Below are 11,704 nucleotides of genomic sequence, written 5' to 3'. Positions count from 1 at the left end.
GATTAGTAGATTGAAAGGTGAAATGTTAGGTCACAAGCTTGAGTGAGCCTTTGGATTTTGGAATAACTCATCAAGAGATATTTTCCTTAAAAATATGAAAAATGGTAACTTCAGAACATAATTCAGACCTTAACCCAATTGGCTAGTTAACAGTGTTTCTCAAACTGTGGGTCGGGACTCACTAGGTGGGTTGCAGGCCAATTTCAGTGGGTCCCCATTCATTTCAATATTTTTTTAAATACATTAGATTTGATGCTACCATGGTATGTGACTGCATTTGGGGAAATGTGACAGATCTGTACTTTGAATAGGCTACTATGTTTATGCTTTTTACTCCTGGGTAAGTGGGGGTAGGATTACAGCCTAGGATTGTTAAAAATTTCCCTGCTTGATGTTGTCACTTCTGGTCATGACATCACTTCCGGTGGTTCCCGATAGATTCTCATTCTAAAAAGTGGGCCCTGGTGCTAAAAGTGTGAGAACCACTGGGCTCGTATGTATCCTTTACAAATCTTATTTAGAAAATATATCCTCATTCATGTTTTTCCAAAATTTAACTACAGTGGTGCTTCGCAAGACGAAATTAATTCGTTCCGTGAGTCGTTTCGTTTTGCAAAATTTTCGTCTTGCGAAGTGCGATTTAAAACAAACCAAAAAAAAAAAGGAAAAAAATTCATCTTGCGAAGCACGGCCATAGAAAAATTTGTCTTGCGAGTCACCAAAAAAACCACAAAACGCTTTCGTCTTGCGAGTTTTTCGTTGCGCGAGGCATTCGTCTTGCGAGGCATCATTTTATCAAGATCTTGATCTATGTCTACCTGCAGATGGCTTCACTGAACAGTGGTTCTGTCAGAGATGTGCATTCCCATTTATATCAAAATTTCATCTGGACAGTTTGATGGGGCTTGAGTGACTAAGCACATTCTAATTTGTTGTATTTGAGGAAGTTCGCTTCTGCATGCAGAAATCCCATGTTGGACTGAGGCATGAATATTTTACATCTGCCAAATATCTGGTCCTGTTGAAACAATGGCTATTTGTTCTGAAAATATACTGCTTCTTTAAACATAGCTTGCATAATCTGGCTTGATAAGATTAAGGTACAAAGATAAGGTACAGATAAGGTACAAAGATAAGCCCACTAAATAACAGTAAATTTTTTTTAAAAAGGTCCTACTTGCTACAGTTTCCTTAGCAAGCAAGGGTCTCGCATCTTTTCATTCAAATTAGAATCCCTGTAATTTGGTTGATGACAAAGATGAGAACATTTCAGTGTTTTGTGGTTACACAAACAGAGAACTGACACTTGGAAAGGATGGTGAGAGTGGATTAATCATGAGGAAGCAGTCATTCCAAGAATAAACAAACAGAACAGAGTTTAAAAGTTGTCAGAGCGAGCTTAATAGACACTGTGCACTAGCATGAAGAAGTGAGAAGTTTTCAGTAGAGTTCAAGCTAAAATGAATAGCAGCTCTCATTTCCAAAGTTAAGTACCATCTGTGCATATAAAACAGTTCATTTATTAGTCCAAGTGTTCCTGTTGTGGCAATCTTGATAATGCAATCCCTCTTTTCAGAGTTTGTTCTTCATAAGAAGGAAGTCTTGGAGGGCCACCTAGAGAATTACAGAGAAATATATTTAGGAAGCCATAAAGCATAATCTATGAGATCTCCCACAGATTACCAAGGTTACACTTTAGTAATCTAATAAAGTGTAAATTCACAAAGTGGGTACTGAGCATTAAAATGAGACCTGAGGGAATAGATCAAGAGACCTTCTAATTTGGCATCCTTTTCCCAAAATAGGGCAGTCTCACATACCATGAGAAAACCCACAGAAGCAGAGGATGAAGGCAATCACCTTCTCCACTGTTTGTCCTCAGCATTTGGCACTGAGAAGTGTATTGCTTCTCGACAGGCAGATAATCTTGTCCACTGCACTGACCTCCCTGGCAGGGTAGCAGGATAGAAATGTGAATAAAAACAATACTACCGCTGTAGCAATCATCAACAACTGGTGGTTTCTGGGTTAAATGTCACCTTGACTAGCGATGCCTGACCCCACTATCAATCTAGTTGGAAAAGAAGGGTGTGGGAGAAATGAGAGCTGTTGCAATGGAATTTGCCAACCAGTAGTGTAGCTAAAGGGGGTGTAAAGCATTAAGTTTTGCAGGGAGCCTCACCGCAGCATCCAAGGGGCCCCCTCCCTTCGTGCCCCCATTTTTCTCCCCCCACCTTGAATGGCTCTGAAGGGGAGGGGGTCCCTTGCATGCTGTGGTGTGGCTCCCTGCAAAACTTAGTGCTTTGCACCCCCTCTAGCTATGCCACTATTGTCAACAAGCCATTATAAGGCATGAAAATTAGAACCATTCTAGAAAAACTAGAGGCCAACCACACATTTCTCCTTTTTTGGATTCCATTGGTGTAAATTGTCCTTCAGGTACAGCATCCTTAGCTGAAGTGATCACATACAAACATTCAGTAAAGCATTGCTGTTTGTTTCGGGGTCTTGCATTACCTTCTCCACAAGTTGGCCCCATCCATTTGTTGAGACAAGTGCATCTCCCATTGCGTGCATTGCACTGGGATTTGTTGGCACACTGGCACGGCTGAGAACAATTAGGGCCATATTCATTTGTTCTGCATTCTAAAAGGGACAAAAACAGTTCAGCAAATGTTTATTTTATGGATTTTTAATATAAAGCTTTAACAGATGTACTTTAGAGTGAAAGATGAGATTTCCAATTCCATTTCCAGAGGGACCGTTGTGTAAGTCTGCTGCAGCAAAAACAACAAAGATTCTTATGATGCTTAAAGATGGATTCCCTTTGCAAAAGCTTTCATGAGTCCCATACACAAAAAGGTCCAATCATATTCCTGGTACAGCTGCACCAAAAACCTTAATTAAGGCTGCAATCCTAACCATACTTTCCTATGAGTAAGCCCCATTGAACAAAATAGGACTTATTTCTAAGTAGACCTGGTTAGGATTGTGCCCTAAGTCAGTTTCTGCTTAATGACATCACTTTCAGCCCTTAGCAGGCACCATGAATGATGTTTGGCACCTCTGATACAAGGCGATTTCACATCACATGGATTAAACCATAGGGAAGCATTTGGTTTTTTTTTGTCTTTGTGATTACTATGTCACCTGGGCAATCAGACAATTGGGTTTTAATCATAGTTTTTCATCTCAGCCTAACCTACCTCATAGGGTTGTTGTGAGGAAAAAGGAGGGAAGGAACTATGTACACCACCCTGAGTGGCTTGGAGGAAGGGCAGTACATAAATGTGAGAAATAAATAAATTACTGATTCAATTTGGGGTGGATTCTCCTGCTCCATCTCATCCTAGCCCCATAGCCACCCTTCCTTGCCTGAACTGTGAGGAACATAAAAGATGGTTTCTTTCCACCATCCCAACTATTATATAACTAAAACTGGTTCCCTGGGCAGTGAGATCCACCACCCCCACGTGTGGGAGAATTCTTTAGTCAGATTCAGACACTTTAGCTCTTTCAATTAAGGGAATGTTATGAGACAGGCTCTCGCAAAACACCTCTGGGCCTGATTTTAATTTAAGTAATAACCACATTTTCATGTTCATAACAATGTGTATTTAAGACATCTGTTTGAAAGTCTGCAATGTTAATTTAGCAGAAAAAAAGCAACCCAGTAAAAGCCTGCTATATATTCTCCTGGTTTTTTTATTTTTAATTAACATTATGGTTGTTTAATGGGTGCTTTACCAGAGTTCAAATTAAAATCAGGCCTTTTATCTTTATAGTTGCTGCACAGCCACAGCTGCTCATGGTTATATCACAGATGAACTAGGCCTAATTGAAAATAAAAATGCAAATAAAACCAGCCCTGTAACAGCTTTTTAAGCTTTGGGGGTTGCACTGGCTGTTTTGAAGAAAATAAAAGTGACTCTTACTTTTTCCTCTTCTTTTTTCCCCCCCTCTAAATGGAGCAGAAAACTTTCCTCTTATTTTTTGTACTAAGCTTCCCCCTTGTGTTCCCCATTTGTCTAAACAAGATAAAATATAGCTAGAAAAGTCGTCTGGAAGCATACAGCCTTTCTCACTTTTGTGGTGTGGTCCCTGTTAAAACTGCCAAGACTGAAAGATTAAGCTAGTTGGAATCCCAACCACAGGACAGTACAAGCTAGGAAAAAGATTCTTTCCTTTAGTTTTTGGGCTGCATCAGCTTCTGTGTTTTCAGCATTCTGGGGCATCTCATTCACACTGGTTGCACTGAAAAGCATTTCGCACCATTTCCCTTGTGGGTTGGGAATCTTGAACTCGTAAACAACGAACTGCTTCCAGTTCTTGATACTCAAGACCACATTTCAACACCATATTGTTGCTTTTCATTCCCTCCAAGTGGAGACCATCTGAGTTTTCACCAGCATAAACAATTTCTGTTCAGCTACCCTCGGTAATCTATTTCCTGACTATAATTAATGTCAGAATGAAAAAAAAAATCTTCTTGGGAATAAATCACAATTATGAACTCCTTGGATTCTCGCTAATTAATTCAAAGAACCACTTAATTCAAAGAGCCACATCACTGATGGCGATAGTACGTGAATGCACACAGAGATTTATACATGTGTACAAAAAGCGGCTCTATAAATATTATAAAAAGGGTTGGCTGACTCTATTTTGAGTTCAATATACTGAGTTTAGACGAGAAGCCGGGGTTTTCATCAGCTTTGCAATTCAACAGTTTGGTTCAAAATATACATGCACTGCTATTCTTAAGTGCCTACACATTTTATAGCAAACTATAACTTATTTATATAATTGGCACCATCTGTGTGCATGGAGCTTTAGAGACCATGAGAAGACTGGTCTCTATCCCGAATGGCAAAGAATCACAAGGGAGACAACAGACAAAAGAAAGGAAGTGGATGCAGGGAAGGAAGACTGAAAAAGAATATATGATTACAGAGGGCCCTTTGAACCCAAATCTATGGGTTCAGAACCCACAGATTTGATTCACCATGGGTTCCAAACTAGTGCGTGGAGGGCTTCACCAAACCTCCTGGATGCGACTGGAAGTGCCTTGTGGTCATGTCCAGTTCATGTTCTGAGACATGCAGAAGTCATGTGCAGCCTCCCTGCACCTCAGAATATTTCCAGAAATGACCAGAAGACTTCCATGACTTCCAGTCATGTCCGGAGGTCCTCTAAGGGATCCCCCTGTGGATCTTGTAATCCATGAGTTTGGTATCCGTAAGGGATGGGAGTAGTTTTATGTCTGGGAGTAGTTTTATGTCTGGGAGTAGTTTTACATGAAAATGTCATCTCCCACCTGAAGTAACACAGTCCCCTCTCCCATTATGACATCATTCTAAGCACATATCAGTGAAAATAGAGGGAGAACAAAATTATCTGTTGTTTTGTGTTCTTACCCACATCACACCTGTCCCCAGTTCTACCAGGTGGACACAGGCACTTTCCAGTAACTGGATTGCAATGAGCTGATCCTTCACACTCACACTGGTGCTGACATTTGTCCCCAAATGTCCCAATAGTACAACCTGAAACATTAACAGATGGGGTCAAAAAGGACCATGCACTGTCATTAAAGAATTTGCACTGAAAGGACATTTAGTCAATACTGCTACTGTTGGTACGTAGGATCTATAATGCATGCTGCCTCCCATGGTAAGGAAACTACTTCGTACAACCATAGAAGTCTTTGACTAGTAAACATCTGTATGCAAAATATGGATTTAAGAATCTGCAGCATAGATAAACGAGCTTCAAATGCTTCAAAGTGCTTGTAATATTCTTATATCCTTTTGATTTTTAATAACATGCCACTAGACTAAATTGAAATCCACATGGCAGAGCTTTCTCTATGATAACTCCCCAGATGTGGAACTCCCTGCCTAACTGAGTTTGGGAGGCCTCCTATCTTATTACTTTTACTAAGGGCGCAATCCTAACCCCTTATGTCAGTGCTTTCCAGCACTGGCATAGTGGTGCCAATGGGACGTGTGCTGCATCCTGCAGTTGGGTGGCACCCACTTAGGCCTCATAAGAACATAAGAACAGCCCCACTGGATCAGGCCATAGGCCCATCTAGTCCAGCTTCCTGTATCTCACAGCAGCCCACCAAATGCCCCAGGGAGCACACCAGATAACAAGAGAGCTCATCCTGGTGCATCTGGCATTCTGACATAGCTCATCCCTTGCATCTGGCATTCTGACATAGCCCATTTCTAAAACCAGGAGGTTGCGCATACACATCATGGCTTGTAACCCGTAATGGATTTTTCCTCCAGAAACTTGTCCAATCCCCTTTTAAAGGCGTCCAGGCCAGTCGCCATCACCACATCCTGTGGCAAGGAGTTCCACAGACCAACCACACGCTGAGTAAAGAAATATTTTCTTTTGTCTGTTCTAACTCTCCTAACACTCAATTTTAGTGGATGTCCCCTGGTTCTGGTGTTATGTGAGAGTGTAAAGAGCATCTCTCTATCCACCTTGTCCATCCCCTGCATAATTTTGTATGTCTCCATCATGTCCCCCTTCAGGCGCCTCTTTTCTAGGCTGAAGAGGCCCAAATGCCGTAGCCTTTCCTCATAAGGAAGGTGCCCCAGCCCCGTAATCATCTTAGTCACTCTCTTTTGCACCTTTTCCATTTCCACTATGTCTTTTTTGAGATGCGGCGACCAGAACTGGACACAATACTCCAGGCGCGGCCTTACCATCAATTTGTACAACGGCATTATAATATTAGCTGTTTTGTTCTCAATACCTTTTCTAATGATCCCAAGCATAGAATTGGCCTTCTTTATTGCCGCCGCACATTGAGTCGACCCTTTCATCAAAGTAAGGGAATGTTTGTTGCCTTACCTCAGAGCTGCATTGCCCCTATGTCAGTGCTGGAAAGCACTGACATAAGGGGTTAGGATTGTGCCCTAAGTTTTCCAAACTCACTTGTCTGGCTGAGCTTCTGGCTTATGAGCTGTTCCTGGGTCTGCTGCTGCTGGAGAATTTTATTTTTTTGACTATTTTAAATTATTATTTTAAATTGCTGAATTTGATTTTACTGTAAATTGATTTTATGTTTTGTACTTCTGTTAGAATAGTGAAAGATGGATATGAATGAATGAATGGATGTTGGTACTCTTACTCCTTTCACACTGTAAACCTTGGAAACCAGGAGGACAAATGCACTGTCCAGTTGCAGGGAGGCAGGTAGCTCCATTTTTACACTTGCACCAGTAAAGGCAATTGTGGCCATAAAATCCAGAAGGGCAGGCTGAAAACAAAATGGTTACATTATTTCAGAGGATCCACAATACTCATGGGACACAGCCTTGCAATCTGCTATGGTAATCATAAAGTTGAAATGTTGGACAACCAGTGCATATCCATTCCTATCTCAGACCCTGGGGACACAACTACTCCCAAACAGTAAATGTAACAAGGTTATACAGGGGGCAGGTACTGGATCACAGGGAACCCGTCTCTGGGTTTCACACAGTAAGAGCTGCTCCATTTTGTGGAGAATGAATGACTGAACAGGGCTCAGAATGATCTGAGTCTGAACTCTGTAGTGGGTCACAAATGCATGTGCATCATTCCATGTTTTCTCCCCTTGATAGTTGGACATGTACATACAGTCACGTTGCATCTTATGCGCATTTTACTTGTGCAAATTCAAATACAGGTGCACCCCAGTATCCTCCTTTCCCCCAATGTCACCCCAGAATGCATCGTGACCAGGAAGAGAATACATCGCGATGCATTCTGGGGCAGCAAGAAGGCGCCTGCAGTAACCAAGAAGAGGCTGCAGGCAGCTTGGAAGGCTTCCGGCAGCCCTGAAAACACAGCCATTCTGCTGCTCCAAGGTAAACATAGCTATTTTTAACATTACCCTTCATTTTCCCTATGTTTTAAAGGGGTGGCCCAGTATCCATGGATCCCCGGTAGATGAACAATGAGGTCACAGCACAATACAGAGAAAGTATCCTATACAATATAGGAAAGAACTTGACACTGGGATGCTGTTCTCACCTACAGTACATAGTTTTGCCTTTTGAATCAGTTCTCAGGGTGTTGATACTGCATTCGTGTTGCACAGCCAAGCCAATGGCTTCCGCTCTCATACCCACAGACTGTCTACTTACTGTGTTCACAGGAATGTCCATAATAACCATCTGTGCACTGACAACAGCCAGTAAACCTGTCGCAAGTTCCATAATTCTGACAGGAGCAATCAAGCTGACAATTAGAACCATATTTCTCAGGAGCACACTCTGAAAAAAGAGTTACAATAATCTTACTCGCCTTAACCAAAAACCAACTAAGATGTACACACCCTTGCAAAAGTCACAAGATAATGTGAAGATATGACAATATTGTTGTACTCCCTGTTAAGAAACCTGATGCAGCACAAGTCTATGCATGTCTACTCAAAAGTAAGTCCCATTATGTTCAAAGAGACTTACTCCCAGGAAAGTATGCATAGGATTTCAGCCTGAGAGCATCTAAAAAAAAAATTCAGGTATGTGGAGGTTTTTTAAATTGAATAATTATCCCATCTATTTTATCATGTGGTTTTATGGTAGCGGATTTGTGTCTTTACATTGAATGTTCTCAGAAGTTCTGACAATGAACCTACACAGATGACCTCTCTCTGTCTCTCACCTCAGAGTAAATTAGCACAGATGTGCATCACTTAATGATGAGGATATGTTCTCCTGTCCTTGTTGTTATGCAGTTAGGTCATTATGTGAACATTCAGCCCAATCCAGTGACTTTGTTGTGTAAACAGACTCTCCCTGCCAGACACTCACTGGCTGCGCAGGCTACTGGAGACTGATTGCCTTTTCTTTGCATTAAGAGCCTCTTTGTTGTGTAAATAGACTTTCTGCTGCAGGTTATGGAAGACACAATTGCCTCATTAAGAGCCTCTTTGTTGTGTTTTGACCACTGTTGTATAAGCGATCCGTCATTAAACGGAAGGTTATTATGTGAAGCACGCCTGACCTCCTATTTGGAGAGGTGAGTTTTACTGAACATCACATGCAGGTATGTGGAAAGTTGGCCATCTGTAAAGAAGGAAAATGAAGACAGACATTACCTTTCTCACAAAAAGTTCCTGTCCAGCCAAGTCCACAGGTACATGTCCCATTGACAGGATCACAGATACCACTGTTCTTACACATACATTGTAGCTGACAGTGGAGGCCATATCTTCCCTCAGGACACACTAAAGTAAATTAACAAAGCTTTTTTTAAAGAAGATAAAAAATTGTATAACCAAAAATGGGGGAAAAAATGCAATAAGAAGATAACATGAACAGTTCCTCACTATAAAGTGTTATAGAATACAGTCATTTTGCTCCAGAGGCCCAAGCGAGTTTTACTGCCTGGTGAGCAAGTCCATGTTTTAAACCAGAGAAAGGGGCTGCATTACAAAAGAACAAATAGAGGGCAAAACTAATGGTGCAAAACAGGTTTATTGAAAAGATTATTTCCAGAGGTTCCCAGTACATTCTGATGATAAATCACTTCAGTTCTGGGCTATGCTGGTTTGAAGGCACATAATGCATTAGTAGAACTGATGAATTAGTAGAACCAAATTAATTGACTGCATTAGCAGAACTGTAGCTTCCAAGTCATGAGAAGGAGCGGTTGCAGTTTACTCCACGTTGATCAGACCTCACCTGGAGTGCTGTGTACAATTTTGGGCAGGGCACTTTAGGAATGAAGCAGTCAAACGGGAGTGAGAAGAGCAACAGGGATGATCAGAGGACTGGCAAATAAGCCCTACGAGGAACAGTTAAGAGAACTTGGTATGTTCTGTCTGAAGAAGGCTGAGAAGGGGCACGATAGTGCTCTTCAAGTACCTAAAGGGCTGCCAAATGGAAAATGGAACTAATTTGCCTCTGAGAGTAGGACTAGATTGCATGGGTGCAAACTACAAGAGAGGAGATGCTGATTGGACATCAGGAAGAAATTCTAGATGGTAAGGGTGGTTCGGCAGTGGAACAGAATGCCGAGGGAGGTGGTGGATTCTCCTTCACTTCAAGCAGAGGCTCGACAGGTGCCTGCTGGAGATACTCTAGGTCTAGGAGGACTAACTGCTACAAGCAGGGGGTTGGCCAGATGACCTTGTGGGTTCCTCACATCTCTACGATTCTATGATGTAGCAACCATGCTGAAGTCAAGTTGAGGTTGGTGTGGTAAGTGTCTAGATGGGAGGCCACATGGGAACTCCAGGTATACCACTTGCATGGAAGAAAGACAGGCTATAAAATATAACAAGCAATAAACATTCTTCCTCTGGAAAAGCTGAACCTCAGTGAAGAGATTGATAACAGTCTATTCACATAGCAAGTATTAGAAAATGGATGGAGTCTGAGATGCAAACTTTTCTCACTCCAATAGCCCAGTCTCAGTTAGAGACATTTTCAGCTGCCTTCAAAGAACAGGAATAAGAGGAAAAAAGTATTTTATTATTTGAAGAAACTTAAAAAAGGTGTGATTTACCTTTTAGAGACGCACATTAAAAAAGGTCATACAAATTACTTAATACAGAAAAGTTAGGACAAGAATTTTTTTCAACAAATTCAAAGAAGAAAAATGGAGTGGTTATGTATGTTAAAGATTATTTAAAACCAAAACCTGTGTTTGCAGATGAAAAAGGCAGGTGGTTGGCTGTGGAAGTTACAATTTTGGGAGTAAGAACTTTACTTTTGGGTTTGTATGCTCCAAATCAAGAAAGAGGAGGTTTTTTTAGACAACTATTGGATGTACTCTTAAATTACTCATACCCAAGTTATTGTTTGATGGGAGATTGGAATGCAGTTGTGTCACCACAAAGGGACAAAAAATCTGAGAAAGAGATTAAGATTTCTCAAGGGAAATTACCAAAGAACAGGAATAAGAAGTGCCATATATGGGGCTTTAACTCAGTATTGCCTACACTGAACTGGCAGCAGCTTTCGAGGGTTGCAGTCTTGTCAGCTGAGCCTCAAGGTGCCAGTCACAGGTGAGTGAACTTGGACCTTTCTATATGCAAAACGTGTACTCTACCACTGAGCTATTACAGTGCTTCAAGCTGGACTTAAGCTTGAATTGGGATTGCACCCCACCTCCACTTCTACCACACCCTTCCTGCTAGCCCACACCCCTTCCGTGAGCCACAACAGATTTATCTTGGGGAAAGGGGTGAAAAGGGCTCCCTGCAGGCTCCTCTTGTGTTGACAGGAACCCTCTGTTCCTCCCCCTTGTTTAGGGTTCTTTGACTTAAGAAAGGAGGGAGCTAGCAGGAAGGGAAAGTGACCAATTAATTGTTGTTTAATGGGGAGTGTTCATATCAAATGCTTTCAAAATCCTTTAAATTTTTTTTTTTAAGACCCAAGCAGCCCAATTTATTTTTGGAATGACATGGACTGAGCAATTGCATCCCTAAACAGAAATGCTGATACAAGGAACCACCCTTCCAGTATGATCCTTCCAAAACAGGGAAGAATTTTACTAAAATTTTTAAGGATTGGTGTGGAAGGGTATACTTAATATAAACATTTTTTATGAGGATAATTTCTCCATGGACATGTCACAATGGGATGGCCAGAATTTGGGTGTGTGCGGTAACAACAAAATAGGGAGAGGAGGGCATAGGATAGTGGTTCCCAAACTGTGAGCCGTGGCTCCCGGGGATCTGCAGAAACCA

The 11,704-nt window shown here is 41.5% G+C and overlaps 1 protein-coding gene across 1 annotated transcript in view; it reads right to left on the bottom strand.

Moving 5' to 3' along the window:
* Positions 1-2,066: 2,066 nt before the first annotated feature.
* LOC136645313 (multiple epidermal growth factor-like domains protein 6) overlaps positions 2,067-11,704 on the bottom strand; it is a 260,946-nt gene continuing 251,308 nt past the window's right edge. Inside the window, exons 15-19 of the mRNA XM_066621547.1 lie at positions 8,151-8,279; positions 7,151-7,279; positions 5,418-5,546; positions 2,518-2,646; positions 2,067-2,071 (exon numbers count right to left, since the gene is read on the bottom strand). Of these exons, the coding sequence (XP_066477644.1) occupies positions 2,067-2,071; positions 2,518-2,646; positions 5,418-5,546; positions 7,151-7,279; positions 8,151-8,279 (521 nt within the window). The remainder of the gene's footprint in view (positions 2,072-2,517; positions 2,647-5,417; positions 5,547-7,150; positions 7,280-8,150; positions 8,280-11,704) is intronic.

This window comes from Tiliqua scincoides, chromosome 3 (genome assembly GCF_035046505.1).
Source record: "Tiliqua scincoides isolate rTilSci1 chromosome 3, rTilSci1.hap2, whole genome shotgun sequence".
NCBI lineage: Eukaryota > Metazoa > Chordata > Lepidosauria > Squamata > Scincidae > Tiliqua > Tiliqua scincoides.
This window is presented reverse-complemented; position numbering and strand designations above follow the sequence as displayed.